At 40.0% G+C, this 22,037-nt stretch overlaps 1 protein-coding gene across 3 annotated transcripts in view; it reads right to left on the bottom strand.

The window, feature by feature from the left end:
- The window catches only part of vps13c (vacuolar protein sorting 13 homolog C), a 283,389-nt gene that overhangs the window by 226,289 nt on the left and 35,063 nt on the right, over positions 1 to 22,037 (bottom strand). For 2 of the 3 annotated variants that reach the window (XM_052042364.1, XM_052042363.1), the window contains exons 6-10: positions 11,320 to 11,429; positions 11,068 to 11,127; positions 7,318 to 7,377; positions 3,081 to 3,161; positions 388 to 445 (exon numbers count right to left, since the gene is read on the bottom strand). In XM_052042364.1, the coding sequence (XP_051898324.1) occupies positions 388 to 445; positions 3,081 to 3,161; positions 7,318 to 7,377; positions 11,068 to 11,127; positions 11,320 to 11,429 (369 nt within the window). Of the gene's footprint in view, positions 1 to 387; positions 446 to 3,080; positions 3,162 to 7,317; positions 7,378 to 11,067; positions 11,128 to 11,319; positions 11,430 to 17,572; positions 17,633 to 22,037 lie in introns of all 3 variants that reach the window. The other variant, XM_052042365.1, reaches the window with a different exon arrangement.

The following is a 22,037-nucleotide window of genomic DNA, read 5'->3' as shown; positions in this document are numbered from 1 at the left end:
ATTAAAGTAAAAAGTTATTTAATGTTTTTCTTGAGATTTATCTGTACTTTCAGGCTGTTCAGTTGGTACTGACTTATCTGATGATCTGTAAATTGCCTCATCTCTTTCTCTTAAACTGAGTTATCAGCTTCTGACACTTGGTTCCTAAAAACACTTGTACTTTCTCCAAAGAAACATCAGCGGTTCAGAAGATAGCTTGGTGGCCTTTCCAAGGGTGCCTACATTCACAGAATAATTTTAAAGACTGGGATTTTCTCTGTAAGTGTAAACAACACAGAATAAACAAAGGTCCAGTTTCAAAGAAAACAGTTCTTTTATACTCTTGGTATCTTTTATTGTGAAAGGATAATAAAATGATTTGGCAGCAACAATTTCAATCATACTTACTATAGTGATAGTTTTTGGGTTCATGGGAACTTGAAGCTATTCCCCCTTTCAGATGCACCTGTCAAAATCAAGAGTGATAAAACACAAGAGTTCACTACTTATGATCAATATATTTTCCAAAAAAAGTTAAATCAATTAAAATCAAGTTATGATATGCCAACTATCTTCAATACTGGACCCAGACCCCTTTGCCAGCATTTGGCCCATATCCCTCTTAACCTTTCCTATCCACGTACCTGCCCAAGTATCTTTTAAATGTTATTAATGTACCTGCCTCAATCACTTCCTCTGGCAGCTCATTCTACATGAGGACCACCCTCTGGGTGAAAAAGTTGCCTCTGAGGTTCCTATTAAATCTCTCCCCCCTCACCTTAAACCTATGTCCTCTAGTCCTTGATTCCCCTACTGTGTGCATTCACCCCATCCACATCTCTCATGATTTTATATACCACAAAAAGATCATCCTTCATTTTCCTATGCTCCGATGAATATAGTCCTAGCCTGCTCAACCTCTCCCTATAACTCAGTCCCTCAAGTCCCGGCAACATCCTCGTAAATCTTTTCAGCACTCTTGGTGATTTCATTTTCAGGATTGGAAAAAACACAAACCTTTGGAAGGGTACAATTGGCAGGGAAGAAGCATGGAACACTCGGTCTAACAGAGTGAACGTGGTTCTGTTATAACCAACACCCTGTTTATTCAGAGAGACAAGTACAAGACTTCATGGCAAAACACCTGATCCAGGCACAGGAACCCATTGGACAATGAGGGGCCACAAGTATGTTCACATCATCCATACCAGGACAGGAGCTGACAATGGCTTCACTGTCCACCAGTTAAGCTCCAAGCAGTGAAAGCAGCAGAGACAAATGCTGCAGTTCTAAAGGGTTTGGATTCTGCAAAGCCTCATGGCTAACTTGACCCTTCTCAACAAGAGCCACAGAGCATCCACCATAATTAGCAGGAGAAGAAATTGGGAAATACAGGCACTATTATATGTATACTGTTCTTGGACTGCAAACACCTTCACAAGACATTAGAAAGAACATCGACAGGTTTACGAAGCCCAAGGTCCAACAAAACAAAACATGTGACCAAACGAACAAAAGTTGAATTGAAAAAGTGAAGGGATTCCAGCAAGTAGCTGACACAGATAACATGCGAGTTCGTCAATGCTGTCCATGTACAGCTCAAAGATCCAAGGATGCACCCACTGACAGCAAAAATGGAGAAGTGCTCATCAAGGACTGAGAGGCATCCATTGGAATGAGAACTTCAAAGAATTCCTTAACCCAAACTTTGGTCTTTGAGGAAACCATCCTCAATTTCATCCACAACATACACCCAACCTGCTACAAACTAACCTAACAGAGGGTGTCCTAGCACACCGAAAGTTAAGGCTGCCTTCCCAACAGGTGAAAAACAACCTCGAAACCAAATGATATCCCTGCTCAAGAACTAAAACTTAGCAGAGACATATATCTAGCATAAAGTAATGATCTAATTAAGCAAGTAATCTGCAAAATTCACAACAATCTTCAAAAAAGAAGATTGTTGTAATTAGAGAAGTCTCCCGGCTGTCCCTCACATGGGAAGTCATCACAAGGATCTCCACAACTGCCTTCTCCTAGTGACTGAAGAGTTCCTTTCAGAGTTGTAATACAGATTCCATCCATCAACAAAGTGCATGTTATTCTCACCACACAACAAATCAAAGAAAAATGTAGTGAGTAACACCAACTACTGTACAAGGCCTTTCTCAACCCCTCAAAAGCCTTCAACTCATGCAGGAATAAAATATTGAAATGACTGACATTTTATATTCATTCTTTATCAGGTACATAGAATGGTTCAGTTCTCAGAACAAAAATATGGTTAAAGGGGCCATCATATGGAGCAGATAAAACAAATACAAAGAAATCTGAGCTGGATGACAGGGAGGGTTACTATATCTGGGCAAAGACAAGACAGCATGGTAAAGAAGGAGAATAACCATGGGGAATTCATCTAGGACACAACTGAACAAAACACCAACCACTGAGAGTGAGTGAGTGAGTGAGTGAGTGAGTGAGACAGAGACTTCACCCTATAAAAGAGTGTGTTTTTTCCAAGCACTGGTGTCATCAAATCTGCCCTAACTTTGGTCACCACAAACAGCAAGGATGCCCAGACACTGGGCAGGTACAAGAAAAGACAGCCAAATTGTGAATACAGGCAGTCTCCAGGTTATGCAAGGGTTCCGTTTCTAAGAATTGTCCATAATCCAATTTCTCTGGAAGTCAGGAATGTCAGTTTTCTGGTAGCCCATATCATATCGCTCTACATATACTTGCTATAGTTCTTCCATTTCATTCAGTAATCACCCTAGCAGTACCCATGATTAAACTAATGGAATATATACTACATCCAATCATTAATGAATACCATGAAACATTTTATTATTCTTATTACCAACTTGAAAAATGCTTCAAAGATGTACAGAAGGATTTGTGTAGTCAGATTTCCATGTCATCTGCAACTTGTACATTTAAAGTAGCTGAACTTTGCAAAGAAGTTAATGAGCTCCAAACTGCCTTTTATAAGAGATATTATAGAATACCTTTCAATATTCTTCTCATTTCCACCATCCCCATCATTTCCCACCTTCCACAACCTTACAGATAGTTCCACTATAAAATTACACAGAACATACCAAGATTTGTTCTCTTGCTTCTTGGTAAAATAACCTACTGTTCACATTCCAGTAAGCACAAAGGCAATCTAAGCGGACGAGCTGAAGAAGAGAAAAAATATTTCACAAAGGAAACAACCTTTAAATTTAAAATCTAAAGAACAAATTGACATATTATCACAATTCCAACTATCCAGTACCGAAACACAAAAAGGCAAGCCCCAGATTACCCGAATAATCTATATTCTGACAAAGGGGCTTTGACCTGAAAAGTTAACTTTGGTTCTCTTTAGACAGATGGTTCCTGATCTGCTGAATGTTTCCAGTGTTTGTATTTTTATGTCAGATTTCCACCAAGGGTAGTATTTTTTTCACCTATCGTTATATTTACAAGAAGATATTTAGAATGATACAAGTTCCTCACACTTTGTGAGCATGTCCTCAAACTTCCTGTTTGTTTTTCAGCGATGATCATGAGCCAATGTTTGTTAGTAATTCACCCAGTGGTGGAAACAATCTTACATCAGCACTCTCACATTTTGAACAATTTGAACTTGGTACTAAATAGCCCTTTTATGTCTGTTCCAGAGAGAAAAGTCAGATATCTGACAGCTAGCCCATAACTGTAACCTCTTATTTTGACAATTTTTGTGGGACTTTGTAATGCTCTTTCCTTAGTTCTAGCAATCTTTTGAAAAGTGGGTGATAAGAACAGCATGCAACAATCCAGCTCTGGACATTGTGGCAATCACCGAGTCATGGCTTTATGACAGATGTGATTGGGAACTAAATGTCCAGGGGTACACAGTGTATAGGAAGGATAGGCGGGTAGGCAGAGGGGGTGGTGTGGCCATGATGGTCAGTAATGATATAAAATCAATAGAAAGGAAGGACATTGGGTCAGAAGAGGTTGAATCCTTATGGGTGGAGCTAAAAAATAGCAAGGGTAAAAGGACAATAGTAACAGTTATATATAGGCCCCCTAATAGCAGTCAGGAAGTGGACTATAAGTTGCAGTTAGAAATAGAAAAAGCGTGTCAGAGTGAGAACGTTAAGATAATTATGGGGGAATTTAACACGAAGGTGGACTGGGAAATCCAGCAAGGCAGTAGGTCTCAGGAGAGTGAGTTTATGGTATGTCTATGGAATGGCTTTTTGGAGCAACTTGTTGATGAGCCCACCAGGGAATCGGCTGTTTTGGATTGGGTGCTGTATAGCGAACCGGAGGTGATTAGGGAACTAAAGGTAAAGGAACCATTAGGAACGAGTTAAGTTTCAAATTCAAGAAGGAGAAGCTGATAACTGGTGTATCGATATTTCAGTGGAACAAAGGAAATTACAGTGGCATGAGAGAGGAGCTGGCCCAAATTGATTGAAAGAGTAAGCTAGCTGGAGGGACAGCGGAGCAGAAATGGATGGAATTTCTGCAAGAAATAAGGAAAGTGCAGGATAGATATATTCCAAGAGAAAAGGTTTTGAATGGAAAAAAAGGCACAAATGTGGATAACGAGAGAGGTGAAGGCTAAAATAAAAGCAAAAGGGAGGGCATACAAGGAAGCAAAAATTAGTGGGAAAACAGAAGACTGGGAAACTTTTAAAAACCTGCAGAAAGAAACTAAGAAGGTCATTAGGAAACAAAAGATGAATTATGAAAGAAAGTTGGTAGATAACATTTGAAAGGATACTAAGTTTCTTTTAAATATATGTTTTAGCCTTGCAACATTTCAGTGTATACGTTTGCACTGCTCAGAAACCATTGACTGTATATACAGATCATAACCCATTGGTGTTTCTGAGCTGAGTCAAAAACAAGAACAGAAGGCTGTTAAAATGGAGTTTAACAGAAAGCTGTTAAACTGGAGTAAAAGAGAGACACGGGTTGATACAGGACCGATCGATAACAGTGCGGGAGAGATTATAATGGAGGATAAAGAGATGGCAGAGGAACTAAATGAGTATTTTGCATCGGTCTTCCCCTTGGAGGACATCAGCAATATACCGGTTAGTCAGGGGTGTCAAGGAATGGAGAGATTACTAGAGAGAAGGTGCTAGGAAAACTAAATGGACTTAAGACTGATAAGTCTCCCGGACCGGATGAGTGCATCCCCGGGTTCTGAAGGAGGTGGCTTTAGAGATAGCAGAGGCATTGGTGATAATTTTCCAGGAATCGATAGACTCTGGCATGGTTCCGGAGGACTGGAGGGTCGCAAATGTAGTTCCGCTGTATAAGAAAGGTGGGAGGCAGCATAAAGGAAATTACAGACCTACTAGTCTGACATCGGTGGTGGGAAAGTTATTGGAATAGATCCTCAAGGATGAGGTTATGGAATACCTAGGGGTGCAAGGCAAGATAGGTCCAAGTCAACATGGTTTCGTGAAGGGAAGATCCTGCCTGACCAACCTATTGGAGTTTTTTTGAAGAAATCTCAGGTAGGGTGGATAAGGGTGCAGCGGTAGATGTTGTGTATTTAGACTTTCAAAAGACCTTCGACAAGGTGCCGCACAAGAGACTGATTAATAAGATGAGAGGTCATGGAATTACAGGTAGGATAATAGAATGGGTGGAGCATTGGCTGGTTAGCAGAAAGCAAAGGGTGGGAATAAAAGGATCGGGTTCTGGTTGGCTACTGGTTACTAGTGGTGTTCCGCAGGGGTCGGTGTTGGGGCCGCTTCTTTTTACCTTGTACATTAATGATTTGGATGATGGAGTAAATGGTTCTGTGGCTAAGTTTGTGGATGACACCAAGATAGGTGGAGGAGTAGAGAGTATTGAGGAGACAGGAAGGTTGCAGAGACCTAGATAGTTTAGGAGAATGGGCAAGGAAATGGCAGATGAGATTCAATGTTGAGAAATGTGCAGTTGTACACTTTGGAAACAGAAATAAACGGGCAGATTATTATCTAGAAGGGGAGAAAATTCAAAGTACAGAAGTACAAAGGGACTTGGGGGTACTCGTGCAGGATACCCTAAAGGTTAACCACCAGGTTGGATCGGTGGTAAAGAAAGTGAATGCTATGTTGGCAGTCATTTCGAGAGGTATAGTGTATAAAAGTAAGGAAGTGTTGATGAGGCTCTACGGGGCACTAGTGAGGCCTCATTTGGAATACTGTGTACAGTTTTGGGCCCCATATCTTAGGAAGGACGTGCTGACGTTGGAGAGGGTTCAGAGGAGATTTACAAGGATGATTCCCGGAATGAAAGGGCTTACATATGATGAACGTTTGTCGTCTCTTGGACTGTACTCACTGGAGTACAGAAGAATGAGAGGGGACCTCATAGAAACATTTAGAATGTTGAAAGGACTGGACAGAGTAGATGTGGCCAAGCTGTTTCCCTTGGTGGGTGAGTCCAGGACTAGAGGCACAATCTTAGAATTAGAGGGTACAAGTTTAAAACAGAGATGAGGAGAAATTTCTTTAGCCAGAGGGTAGTGAATTTATGGAATTCCTTGCCACGTACAGCAGTGGAGGCCAGATCATTGGAGGCGTTTAAGGAGGAGGCAGATAGATATCTAATTAGTCAAGGTATCAAGGGATATGGGGATAAGGCTGGAAATCGGGGTTAGAATAGTTTTCTTTTCTCTGCCCCCCCCCCCTCATTTCTCATTTCCTTTTCTTTTTTCCCCTTTTCTTTGGAGCAGACTCGATGGGCCAAATGGCCTACTTCTGCTCCCTTGTCTTGTGATCTTGTGACTAAAAGAATCTCTTGTACAAATTCAGTATACAAACAAAAATCTCATTTGCATTTTTATAATTTTTCCACCTGCAGGTCCCATTTTATTTAAAAAGCAAAACTACATCCCTGCACGCCAGCTCTATATGGGTTAGAATTTTACCATTAATATGTACTTATTTTCATGCCTTTTTGGACTTAATCACATCTAATATCTATTGGACCACCATCCCAATTAATTCCCACCATCCAGTCATCTGGACAGTTCCATGGACCCTTAATTTGCATCATCAGTGGGCATCAATGTAACACATCATAATTATTTTTAACCATATAATGCACAAGTTCCAAAGGCAATCCTTTGAGTCTCACCTCCATTATATCCTATTAATCTGAAGTATTCACTATACTCATCTTTTGGTGCAGTAGTCATCTCCATATTCTTACACTATCGCTCCTTTAATATGAAAGCTTCAATTTCAAAACATGTTTCAAAAGATATTATGTCTCAAGTGCTCATCCACAGGAGTCCCAACGTCAGTTTAGCACAGTAAATCAGGCTTATGCTTTAAGACAATCAAATACCTTGTAGATGATTTTTGCAGTGTCACTCAGTATACATGGTGTCCAATTTTCATCTGCTGTCTAGAAATATAAGCAGTTGATAAGTGAGATGATATTGTTTTTCCAAAATCTATATCTTTGTCAATACTTTTTTGTTTGATTTTAACATTCTGATTCACACTATTTTGTAAGCAAATGTATGTTATGCATTATGCAACATCCTGTGTTCAGATTTCTACTCCAGTTACTTTCCTAATCATGCTTGGCCTCAATTAATTTTAGGTTACCTAATTTCAAGAAAGGAAGATTTAATTTTGTGATTGTTTCAACATATCCAAGTTTCAGATTCTCACAATTTAAAGAAATAGTTTATTTTGTTACTGACATACATCAGGTACATTCTGTCTCCCATTATATCTTTATAGTTAAAGTCAAAACAACTGAACATTAGAAAATTGATGAAGAAACCAGATTCTTTCAACTCTGTCGATCAAAAACTGCTGACTGTTGGAGAGTCAACAGTTGGTAAATCAGAATAAATCACCAACTGAAATCTTCTTGGAGTGTTACAACATTAACGATTCATGGTAACATGAAATCCAACATAAACGCAATTTAAGTATTTTGCTGATTCTGAATCCAGATCCTAACAAATGAGAAAGAAAGCAAGACGTGTTTGAACAAAATTGGTACATTCATCCAAATTGTGTACTTTCATTTTTATTCAGACATTAAACTTGTGGTGCATTAGTCTCATTTGATTATCTGAATTGAAGACACGTCCTTCTTCAGGGAGTGCCACAACATTTCATTTCATTTCATGTCAGTGTCATATCAGGTTCCAACACTTCTGTGCCATAATGCTGTTTCCTGGGTGGTCATCACCTTGACCTCAAAACACCACCCCAACCCAGCTGCATTTGGGTTGGGGTGGTGTTTTGAGGTCAAGGTGACCTCACCTTGACCTCAAAACACCCAGAAGCAAAAATCTTACAATTAACAATTATTAAATATTAACAATTTAATATGAATAATTAAATGTAAAACAATAATTCAAATTAGTAACTACAGATCAAACTTCAAGTTTAAATATCATGAAAGAACAATTGAATCTTCTCAACACTTTTATGAAGTATATTCTTCAAGCTATTTGAAATTAAACCAGAATGCCAAACTAAACCCTGAAATACCAAACCACAATACAATCCCTGGCCATCAAAGTCTGTGCATCTACAAAGTTCACATTACAAATATAACAGATTAAAACAACTCATCTAGATGAATGCACTTGCACTAGCCAACTCCACCTAGCTTTATTTTAACCTGTTCCACAAACCATTCTAATTTTGAGCGATGGCTACAAGCACTTGGTGGATATGCTGCAAGCCTCTGAAACATAATATGTGCTTCACATGGCCAAAGCACATGAGAAACATGCAAGAGATTAGGCAGAGGGGAGGGAAGGCAAGGGAGCACTGCTATGTCATCTGCTGAGTTGCAAAGGCACCTAGTCCTTCTCACCTGCTTTCAGCTATGGGATTCCCCAAAGATTACCAAATGTTTGGTTTAGAAATAGAGGTGAAGTCCGATAGTCCAATGTGCAGTGCCAGACTAGCAGATTTTCCAGACTACTGGATATTCTGTATATTAAAACACTAACTCTCTTTTTAAGATGTTACATTTTATTATAATAAATTTCCCAATGAATGCCATAAGTTTAAAGATAGTGTGAGGACTGGGCTCCAGTGAGTCAGAAGTGGCATGGCAAACATTGCCTGGGATTTCTGAATGGTCAGACACTGGACCAATGGAGTTATATTGTATAATGAAAGCAAAGAACCTTGCCAGCAGCTCAGTTTCCATCAACTATTCCAACTGCATGAAAAAGAGCTGGACAGGATCAAGGTAAGATTCAGTTCTCTTCTCTGATATTTTGCATTTGAATTCAACACAAAACCAACCCAACAGTTTCCTGGCACTTGTACTCAATATACGATATCTTACTATTCTTTCCAAGTGAAACACCACTCTAAATTAAACAAATAATGTTTCATGTTTACTGTCACCAACTGTATCTTGGAATTCTTTACCCATCTCCAAAGTGGGCACATCAGCATTGTAAAGGTTAATGATACAAGGCACCTCCAGAGCATTAAGGGGTGGGGCATCAAGTCCAACAGAATTATTACCAACCAGTAATCAAAATAAGAATGGGTTAAAACATTTGTTATACAGTTTATCCTGACCAACAATACAGAACGATTGTTTTTCAGTTTTATTTTGCATTTACAGAACTGTAGACACAGGAAATTGCAACTGCTGGAATCTGGAGCAAAAATTGAGCTGCTGGAAGAACTCATCGGATCAGGCAGCATCTGTGGAGGGAGGATGAAGGGTTGTGATCTGAAACACTGACAGTCCATTTCCCTCCACAGATGCTGCCTGACCCACCAGCAGCTCGTTTTCTTTTCACAGAACTGCCTCTGTGAAAGCCTTCCATTTATTAAATGGTCACACGAGGACCAGATTTCTTTTGTAGTTTCAGAATCACATTCAAGTATTCAGAGGTATAAACTTCAATAATGGATGGCCCCAGTACAGAGGCTGACTTTCCATTTCATGGCTGTTTACCATGAGATAAAGTCTGGAGTAAGAGCTAAAATTTTGAATTAATTTTACTTGTCATATGCCAACACACAATATCTAAGGAGATGGAAGTTTTGCGCATAGCATGAGGAGAACTGCAAATAAAGGCAATCACGATTAAACACGGCCATGACCCAACTTTCAAATAAGACATTAAATCAAGGTTACATATTCCTTCTCAGGGAGATGCGAAAGACCTCAAGGCACTATTTTAAAAGGCATTGCATCCTTTAAAACTTGGTAACGTTCCAAATTGAACTTGAATTGTAGTCCCAGTTGCAATGCAAGAACATGACAGACAATTTTGGTCCTGCACGCTCCCACAAATGCCAAGGTGATAATGACTGAACAATCTGTGGGGACAGTTGTTAACAAGTGATAAATATGGGCCAGCAAATGAGAGAAAATTCGCCGACTCATCTTCACAAATGTGCAACAGGAACTTGCAAGTTTAGCCAAGGAGGGGGAAATGGCTTGTGGTGGTGGGGAGCTCAGACCCAAAGGGCCTGTTTCTGTGCTATATGTACTTTTCATGCAATGCAAAATATGATTTGCAGTGCCTTTATCGCATCTCAGATATATTCCATTTTCTTTCTGTGCCTCCCCAACTAATAGCATTTTATGATAACAGTCCTCTCCATTCTGAATTTCTTGGACATGGCCTGCCACTCAGTTTTCATTCTACAGCTTATCCATCTAATCAAACGTTAAACAATATCCACATCTACCTATTCTAACTACGCCTATTCAATAATATTTTACAAATTGAAGGTCTATCATTTTTATCCATATGTAAACATTATTTGAAGCATTCAGCAGCCCATAATTTTACCAAGAAATGGTTTACTTTCTGCTGCTACTAAACTTGCTAAAATCACAAAAAATGCATGGGAAGAAATACTTCCACTCAGATGCATTTTGTCCCTCAGCCAATGGAGACAATTCGAACTACTATGTGGAGGATGAGTGAAGAACAGATTTGCCATGGCTACAGTAATGTTAGGAGAAATAGGGATGACACACACACAGACAGACAGTTTATTATAATCATAATTAAATCACTTCACAGTCAGATTCTGCTTCTTACATGAACCAAACCACAGAGATTTGGCTATTTGGAATTACCTGTAAACTTAGTTCCCCCAATGTAATACCAACAGACATGGGTCTTGAGGCATCTGTAATCTGAAAAATAAAGAACAGTTACAAATCAAAATCAATAACCTTTCCTTTCCCAGTAATTGTCTGGGCCTTTAAGTCATAATGAAACAGTCCACCAACCCACAATATGTACTCTCAGTGCCTAAAAGCACAAACTCATAAAATTCCTAAATACAGATAAACTTCTAAGCAAATGTATACTGTATATCTACTTACAGCATCTTCATATCTCATATGAATGCTTGTTATTTTGATTTGCAGATTTTTAATAATCTGTGTTGCCAGTTTTTCCCCAAAACTATCTTTTTTCTCTTCTTTTGGTTTACCTTAAAAAGGAATAAGTAAAAAAGTGTCACTCTTATTCAGAAATTCTACTCAGTTTTCAGAGTGAATTATTAAACCGATAGAGAAATCCCCAGACATTGCTTTGGATATTCCCGTTTTGAACATCAGGTAGTTATCAAATCACAAGGTGTTCTGCAGTGTCATTCTACCACATTGAGGGCAGACGTTACTCAAACTGCAACTGTTCTTCAAGTTCAAATTCCAATCCTAATGCTGGAAACCCACCAACTCCCACCCCTCCCCAAACAATTTGGGCGCAAGCTGCAAAGAGAAAAAGCAACAATACATTCTCACACTTTGTGCAGCTCTGAGCACTCCTCATTATTGGCCTCTGTGGCAGAATGGAGCTGGCTCATTCTTCTGTGACCAATGGACCAGGCATCTCAGCAAAACATTTTAATATACAGTTAGCCAATTATGTTACACTCATGCTGTTCTAATCATCAGTCTCCTCAGTAATAGAACTTGATGATGTAACCTTTTAAAAGGTCTGAAGCCTTTTCTGCTTGGTACTAAATAATTATTTTTCTTACTGCTTTATGTTGGTATAATAATTGATTTAAACTCAGTACTACCACAAAACATGTGTGTCCTTTTAATGGCTCTGGACTTTTGAGGCAACATCACATTGGAAAGTAATGCACCTCAAGCAGAAAATGCATCAACATTTTGATATGCCTGTACAAGATTTATAACGTGAAAATTTTTTTCCTGTTGAACACTATCCAAATACAACACATTAGTAACATAACATTACTGATGTGAAATACTTATGCAAGACAAGTTTTTCACTGTACCTCGATACAAGTGACAATAATAAACCAATACCAATAAATAGCGTAAAAGTCTGCTACATTTTTCAATCACAACAGCAGCACTATCTACCATACTTGCTTGAAATGTATCCTTAGTCTACCTCAAAACATTCGATAGATTCAGTACAAAGAAAAATACATCTTCTCCATGGTTGGAGGCAAACTTCAGATCTTTTAAAGAGATAAACGCATTAATAAAAAATATATCCCAAACTAGGTGCTTAATACAAATGCAGTTTTGCCATAATTTACGGATGCTATTTACTAAATTGAATACCCCTGAATGTACATAAACTCAATCAAACCTAAGCTGATTAAAACCCAAATTTACATTGATTCTGGCCCTACTGTACAAGGTAATATGTCCAACAAGGGCCCAAAATTGAACAATCCTTCCACAGGGTAGCATATGAAAGTTTAAAAATATGAGATCAAAAATAAAGGTTTATATGGCCACTTAAAATGCAGTTCAAGTCCCAAATCAGAATTTGAAGTGTAAAGAAGATATACTCAGCAAATAATGTTTTTCTGTTGTCTCAGTCACTAAGCAACTATAAAACAAAAACTGATGTGGGCTTTCTGAAGGAATTTAAGGCACCATTGGGAAAAATCTGCAAAAATCATGGAATCATACAGCTGAGAAATGGCCTTTACAGCGCACCATGTCCCTGCTAACCATGATGCCTTTCTACTCCAATCCCATTTGACTGCAGGAGGCCCGTATTCCTCTACATCTTTCCGATCAATCAGATGTTATTTTATTAATACTCCAACGCACTTTTAATTAGCGTTTTTTAAAATATGTTACACAGTACCATTTCAGTGAATCTGGCAAACCTAAAGGGAGCATGGCCACAGGAACTGGGGTCCTGTCTAGTGGACATACGTGGAGTTGGGACATATGTGGAGTGGAAATTGCAATCATCGCCTGGTGAGCTAGATGCCAAACAAATGGGATTTCTCAATGGTCAGATGGCAAATTATTGGAGTTTTATTGCACAAAGGGGTAATTTGGTAATGGGGACAGCAGGCTTAGCAGTAATAGTGCATCAATGTACAAGAACAGATCAGGGAAAATGGATTAGTATTTCAAATTACATTTATAGTCACAACATTTGGGTGCACAGGGTAGATAAATGAGTTTCATCTAACAGCCATAATGAACACATCGGTGTATGCTGCCCGAGGTTGAAAAGTAAATGTACTTGAATACATAATGTTTGAAAAGGACAGCAAATCCTTAATATGATAGGGAGTTCCAATGATAAAAGGATGACTAAAGAACATTGGTGAGGAAACAGCTTGGACCAGACATTTCAGAGTGCCCACTCTGAATCAGTATGGATGAGAATGAGATAAAAATAGACAAAATAAAACTGGTAACATGTTCTAAGCACCCCTGCAAACAACAGCTAAACTGAATTCAGAGCAACAAACAATCTGCTGGTCAAGCAACATCTGTGGGAGGAAAGGAATTGTCGATGTTTTGGATTGAAACCCTGCATCAGGACTGAGAGTGGAGAGGGGAGATGGCTGGTATGGAGAGGAGAAGGGGAGGGGTGAGAAGGGAGTGTGAGGTGATTGGTGGACTGAGGAGGGGTGTAAGATGACAGGCAGGTGGTGCCAGGTAGGGGAGGTGAGTGGGGTGGGTGTTGGGACACCATGGCAAATGAATGATAGGAGGCAGCAGACAGAGAGAGAGGGGGAAAGGAGTAAACACAGAGGGAGTGAGGTGGGAGGAAGGGAGGGTGAAGGTGGGAGACGGCTGCTGGAGGGAGATAAGCAGGAACACAAAGCGCTACCAGAGCTGGATTCGGATAAGTAAAGGAGGTGAGAATGGGAACATTAGGGGAGAGGTGGACGACAGTTGGAACTGGAACCAGATTTGGGGGTGGGGGGGGTAGCCTGTGGGTGAACTGTGTGTGTATAGTGGGTGAATGGATCCATGAGGGGGAGGGGGAGGGGAATGGGTGAAGCTGGGCAGGAGAAAGGGGACAAAAATGAGAGGACCAGAGAGGATCAGAAGGCGGTGGGGTGGGGGGGCTGGGGATGGGGAAAAACAGGATTACTTAAAATTGGAAAACTCAATATTCATGCCACTGGGCTGCAGACGACCCAGGCAGAATATGAGGTGTTCCTCCAGCTTGTGTTGGACCTCATGCTGGCAGTGGAGAAAGCTGAGGATGGACAGGTTGGTGTGGGAATGGGAAGGGGAGCTGAAGTAGTATGGAACTGGGAGCTCGAGATGGCCACTCTGGAGTGAGTATGGGTGCTCTGCAAAATGTTCGCACAGTCTGTGCTTGTTCTCACCGATGTAGAGGAGGCCACATCAGGAGCACCTAATGCAGTAGACGAGGTTGGAGGAGGTGCTGTACTGCCCTTCCAGGTGAGGCAAACTAAATTCAGTACTAAGTATTGTTTATCAAGAAACTAAAGGAACTGCAGCAAAAGTGACACAAAAGTCATGAGGGCCTTTGATAGTCATCAAATTGGCAAAAATATCTTGAAGGGCAAGTATGACTTGGAGGGTTTAAACTAGTTTGGCAGGGGGACGGGAACCAGAACACCAGCTCAGAAAGTGGAGGGATTGAGAGGAAATTAGATGTCATGAGCAGCAAGTCTGTAAGGAAGAACAGGCAAGAGCAAGGTAATAGGCACGATGAGACAGATGGGTTAGGTGTGTTTATTTTAATGCTGAGAGTACTGAGGGTAAGAGTAATGAACTTAGAGTATGGAACAATGATGTTGTGGCCATTACAGAGACTTGGTTGAGAGAGGGACAGGACTGGATGCTTAATGTTCCAGGGTTTCAATGTTTTAGAAAAGTTGGAGAGGGAGATAAAAGGGGGTGTGGAAGAGTTGCACTATTAATCAGGGACAATATCATAGCTGCACTCAGAGGGGACACAATGGAAGGCTCTTCCACTGAGTCTATATGGGTAGAACTCAAAAACAAGAAAGGTGCAATCACTTTGATGGGATTATACTCCAGGCCACCCAACAGCCGCCAGGACATTGAGGAACAGATATGCAGGCAGATTAGGAAAGCAGCAAAAACAATAGGATTGTTGTTGGGGGTGACTTCAACTTCCCTAATATAGACTGGGAGGCAACGTACCATCCAGGAGTCTCTTTCACGTCCACAGAATCTCCCGTCTTCCCGCCTTACTATGGAATCCCCTATCACTACCGCTCTCCTCTTCTCCCCCCTTCCCTTCTGCGTCATCCAGCAAAGCTCTTAGATAGGCATATGAATGTGCAGAGAATGGAGGGAAATGAACATTGTGTGGACAGAAGGGAATAGTTTAGTTAGGCAGTTAATTACTAGTTTAATTAGTTCAGCACAACATTGTGCGCCGTGGGGCCTGCTCCTGTGCTGCACTGTTCTATATGTTCTATGTAGAATGCAGTTCCCTGAACCAGAAGAAATAAGAGCAGGAGTAGACCACTCAGCCCCTCAAACCTGCCCCACCATTCAATATAATCATGACTAATCTGTGCTGTCTCAACTTCTCTTCTGTCCCAGTTCCCCTTAGCCCTCAATTCCTTGGTCTTTCAAATGCAGTATTTACCTACCTCCAACTTAAATATTTCTAATGATCTGGCCTCTACCACCCTCAGGGGGCAGATAATTTCAGAGATTCATTAATCTTCAAAAGAAGGAATTTCTATGCACCTTGGTTTTAAATGAATCGCTCCTTATCTTGTAACTACAGAGCAATATATCATGGAACAAGCAACCTATGACAAGATAGGACTCATTAGATGATTCTTTACTTTGAGGTTGCTAAAGAAAAATAATTATATCACTCTGTCTGAAAGTATCATGCTGAAGTCAAATACTAGTCTTCAAGTTGAGTTGAATAAAGTAGCAATCACAGGAAAACCAGATAAATGGATAAGGAAATTAGAATATAAACTGCAAACATTTAAAGGGGCATGGCAATGATTTCACAATCTACACAGGCAATGGAATTTCACATTGGTCGATTAGAATTTCATCACAAGCAGAAGCAACACAGAAAATATGCTCTTATGGACTAACAAGTCTTTGAATCCACACTGAGAATACAGTAATCTACATCACCAGCAGCCAAGTATCCCTCTCTCTCAAGGCTAGCATCGGGCATACACGCACATAAACTCCCAACACATGGGATCTCTTGATGAATATCAAAAATAAAAAACCTAAGAATTCTGAAATCTTTCCTCAATTAGGTAAAAAGAGTGAATATTCCAGGATATCCATGTAACATTACAAAATGCATTGTTTCAGCATTCGAATAATTGTGCAAGTGTTGAAACTTCAATGTTCCAGACTATTTGACAATTCCACACTGATCCTGATGGTGCTCATTTGACAAAAACTGAGAGGGCGATTGATTGACTTTGTGTCATTTATTTCACATGTCATATACTCCGGGGAGAAAATTATTTTCTGGAAGTACCTCGTTTACTCTTCTTCCCTTCCTTTCTGCAATCTGTGTTTCAGGTAAACAGCCTGCAACATCCACACCACTCCCGTCTTTCAACATGGTTGCACTTTGACCCAAAGATCACTGGAGAGGGATATGTCACTTTCCCTACGTCAGTGACCAATTGCTGAAATCTGTCCCTGACAAATTCATTAGCCTCCACCTCAATCGTTCTCTGGTTCACAATTCCACTTAATTCTCTCCAAATTCACCCCATCTCATCTCCGACAATTATGTCATCATTCAGCTTCTTTTTTGTATTTTAAAAACGATACATCATGTTCCCAAAACTATTAGAATTATTTTTTCCTCCCACTGTCCACTAAGCCCATCGAGTCTATGCTGGGTCTCAGAGCAATCCCATTTCCCCACTTATTTCCATGTAACCTATTCCCTCTCACAAACCCATCAACTTCCCACCACTCCCTTATTCCAGGTTAATTTACTGTGGCCAAACAACTACTAACCAGTATGTCTTTGGGATGCAGGAGGAAACCAGAGAGTCCTGGGGGAAACCCATGTGGTCACACAGAGAATGTGCAAATTCTACACAGACAGCACCAGAGGTCAGGATTGAACCCAGGTTGCTGGAGCTGCAAATCGGCAGCACTACCTGTTGAGCCACTGCCAGTACTTAACATGCTACCCATTCTCTTACATCATATGCTTCAACAGCATTAAAAGCAAGATATAATTTTACAAGACTTGGCTCTAAAGAATTAAATTATATTTTCTACACCCACCATTATTACTTATTGCAGGATACCAGCAATTCCCAGTAAGAGCAAAATAAATTAAGCATAACATTGAAGGTGCAACATTAAAATTTCTCACCTTTGGAACGTCCTTTTGCTGATTTCTTAAAATACTTTTTGGATTTTTTATGTTTGCGTCCTTGTTAATGCAAGCAAGCGAAATGAATAGGAAAGAGGATATAGAGAAGTTAGTAAGAGCAGTGACCTGACTACAGTGACTTGAGAGTGTTAGAAAATACTAGTTAGCAGAATTTTATGTACTGAGAAAAAGCAAAGAAGTGCCAAGGAAAATAATGGATCACATATTAATCATTCAGCATGCAGAACATCCATAAACCCTTTCAGCAAGCCAGTGCAATTTCTGCATTCAAAGTAAACCAAGATATCTGCAAAAGTCCTGTTCACTTTAAAACTAAAATGCATTTCCTCCACAACGGCTTCAGCTTTCTCTACTATGCTTTTTGATAAATCTCTTCCTGCAATTTGGCTCATATTCATAACATTTTATGTAAGTTTATTTATTTTTTTATTTCACTGTCTACAGTATCCAATCATTTTAAAACCTGTAAGACTGCAAACTTCAAATGCAAGTTACAAACAGAAGCAAACTAGGAAGTACTTTCTTTTACATTATATACTCATGATTCAAACATACTAATTGATTTAAAAATATGAATGAGTAGAACCTGAAAGGTAAATCCTAATTTTTCCAAAGATTTACTTTGATGCGAGATAATCGATTGATGAAATACATTCAGATAAGCTGATGTTCAGTCTTCACTAAAGGTTAATCCAACTCAATGAGACACAAGAGACTGCAGATGCTGGAATCTGGAGCAACAAACAATCTACTAGAAGATCTCAGTGGGTTGACTCAGTCCTGACACAGGGCTTCGAACTGAAACATTGACAATTCCTTTCCTCCCATTCCAAGAATGCTGCTCAACCTGCTGAGTTCTTCCAGCAGATTGTTTGTTGCTTTAATTTTCTCATTTTATTTTCACAATGCTTCTCCCATTTGAAAAGTTACTTCTGATGTCTCCAATCATGCAGCGGCATTTATAATGCAATTTAGTCAGGCCTGTAACCCTAAATTCTGCCATTTGAACACAATTCTTGGACCTATATCTGGAGCTGTCAGGCATATACAGACAGAAATTCACCTATCTGCTTAACATGACAGTGGCCACCTGAAATTTGGAGCTCATAAAACACAGAGCACTTCAGATCATTAATAAACTTCAATTGCTTTTTCTGTTTGCACAGTCCAACAATACACAGTGCAGCATGTGTGCTGTCAAAACACATACAGCACATTTCTGAAATTGAAGGTCAAAGATCACAAGGATATGGTGAAATTTGTAAACAAGTGAATGGATTATAAATTCAATAAGCTTGGAGCCTGTCACCATTAACAAAGAATGAAGATATGAACAAATACAATTTACTGCACAAATGTAAGTGTCAGATTTTATGACAATTTTGCTTAAGGTGGAACGTAGGAAGTTCGAAAGCAGAGCATTAAAGAAATCAAATATTGAGGGTAATCGCATTTTACTGGGTGGGTAGAAACCAGAGATTTGCACAAAGCCAGGTAGCAATGAAAGCCAAAGCAGCAAACTAGCAAACCTTAATGTCTGTAGTGTTATCGTAAGATGTCCTAGTTTGTCAAACAATAACTAACTGGAACTCAACCCACTTTTAACATCATTCAGCAACACTGAACGGTGAAGTAAAAATCTACAGCAGTTTTATTTCAACAAGTTTTTACTTCACAACTTTCAGAAACTCCATGACAATTACAAAGCAGCAAGATCACAGAGAACAAGTGAAAAATAACATGCCTCCACATTTTTCAATTTGCACTGACAAGTGGCCGGTACACACTACGCCCTCTTCTTTTCACCAGTTGTCATTACCTACTCGACCAAATGTAGCCACAACACATTCCTTCAACTGAAAGTTCGATTGATAAACTCTAAACCAAGTACAAACCAAGATTATTGTTCTTAATGTTGGCCTTTAGTTGGACATTCACAATAGACAGGTCATGCCTTGAGCAGCTCATTTACATCCCAACATTCAGGAACCACTTTATCCCTTCATGTCTTTAAAAAAAACCCTTGTTGGTTTAATAAAACTTTCCTCTCCCTGTCATTTCATACATTCCTTGAAATTTGCAAGCAAACCACTCATCAGAATTTACCCCTGAGATTTTCTCATTTAAAATTTTACCTGTAGAAGTAAATTTCCGGGTGAACACTACTGATCAGGGAAAATGCCACAACTGCACTTTGCAGGAGGGCTCGTCCAGTGAGGTAACGTGCAGATCTCAGGGATACGAAAGATGCAATCGCTACAATAGGGTCATACTAAAGGCCTCCCAGTGGCCCATGGGAGATAGAGGAACAGATATTTAGGCAGATTACGGAAAGATGAGAAAGCAACATAGTAGTTGTAGTGGGTGACATATTTTCCCAATAATGACTGCAACTTCCTCAGTGCCAGGTGGGGCAGCATCAGTTAGGTGCATCTAGAAGGGTTTCTTGACAGTGTGTAGATAGACCAACCAGGGAAAGGGCCACACTAGACCTTGTATTGGGAAATGAGCATGGCCATATGTTCGGAGTTTCAGTGGGAGAGGATTTTGGGATCAGTGATTATAACTCCGTAAGACTTGGTAGATTGGATTCAAAATTGGATAAGACTGAACCTCAGCAGAAAATGCTAAATTGGGAAAAAGCGAATTACAACAGTATTGGGCAGGAGCTGGGGAGAGTAGATTGGGAGCGGCTGTTATTGGTAGGTCCAAATCTGACATGCAGGAGTCATTTAAAGGCCAGCTGGTCAGAATTCAGGACCAACATGCTCTCGTGTGGAAAAAAAGCAAGGTTCCAGAACCTTGGATGACGAGAGATGTAAATTTAGTCAAAAAGGAAGTATATACAAGGATTAGAAATCTGAAATCGGACAGGGACCTTGAGGAATATAATGGAAGCAGGTAAGAACTTAAACAGGGAATCAGGAATGCTAAAAGAGGCCTTGCAATGTCCTTGGCAAGTAGAATTAAGGAGAACACAGGAGAGACAAGAGACTACAGATGCTGGAATCTGGAGCAGCAAACAGCAGATGCTGGAAACTGGAGTAACAAAGAATTTAGGTGAATTCTAGGGCATTTTATATATACATTAAAAACAAAAGGGTAGCTAGGGAGAGGATAAGACCATCAAAGAGCAAGAGGAAGTGGGCGAGAAGGACATGGTAGATGGTGAAATCAGGGAGATGACAAAGATGTTTTGTGCTGTATGGTTCTATGGTATGATTCATGAGGGTAGGGCACTGGATGTTGTCAACATGGACTTCAGTGAAGCATTCGACAAGGTCCCTCATGGTAGGCTGATCCAGAAGATCAAGGCACATGGGATCCACAGAGACTTGGTAGATTGAATTCAAATTTGGCTTGGTCATAGAAGACAGGGGGTAGTGGGGGAGGGCATCATTCTGACTGTAACCATGGTGTTCCACAGGGATCAGTACTAAGCTGTTTTATATATAGCGAGGAAGGTTGTCAAAGGATACAGCAGGATAAAAATCAGTTGGAAACATGGGCAGAGAAATGGCAAATGGAGTTTAATCGGGACAAGTATGAGGAGTTGCAATTTGGGAGGTCAAATGTAAGAGGAAAGTATACAGTTAACCGCAGGGCCCTTAGCAGAACTGATATACCGAGGGATCTTGGGGTCTAAGTCCACAGCTCCCTGAAAGTGGTACCACAAATAGATAGGGTGATAAACAAGGCTTTTGGCATACTTCCCTTCATCGGTTGGAGCACGAGTATGAACATTGGCAAGTCACATTGCAACCGTATAAAACTTTGGTCAGGCCACAAATGGATTATTGTGTACATTTCTGGTTGCCGCATTACAGGAAGCAGGTGGAAGCTTTGGGGAGGATGCAGAAGAGGTTCACCAGAATGTTGCCTGGATTGGAGAATATTTGCTATAAGGAGGTTGGACAAACTTGGATTGTTTTCTCTGGAGCATTGGAGGCTGAGGGATAACCTGGTACAAGTTTATAAAATGATGAGAGGCATAGATAGAGGGCATAGCTTTAAAGTGAGAGGGAGAAAGTTTAAAGGAGATTTGTGAGGTAATTTTTTTTTACATGGAGAGTGGTAGGTGCCTAAACGCACTGCCAGCAGAAGTGTTGGAAGAAGATACAACGGCAATGTTTAAGAGGCACATGAATGGACAGGGAATGGAGGGATATAGACCACGTGCAAGCAGATAGGATTGGCATCATAGTTGGCACCATAGTTGGCACAGACATCACGGGAGGAAAGGCCTGTCCTGTGCTGTACTTTTCTACTTTCTATAAGGATTGCAGGCCATACGTGCATAATGCCACAAGAAATTTACAATAATATTCACCCTTAGATCCTTCAACAGGAATGCATTAAGATAGTAGTTAAAAAATCTGTTGGCAATTCAAGAAAGTTCATAGATGGAAGAAAGAAGATAGTTTAAAATTTAAGTTTTTAAGGG

This window comes from Pristis pectinata, chromosome 32 (assembly GCF_009764475.1).
Source record: "Pristis pectinata isolate sPriPec2 chromosome 32, sPriPec2.1.pri, whole genome shotgun sequence".
Lineage (NCBI taxonomy): Eukaryota > Metazoa > Chordata > Chondrichthyes > Rhinopristiformes > Pristidae > Pristis > Pristis pectinata.
This window is presented reverse-complemented; position numbering and strand designations above follow the sequence as displayed.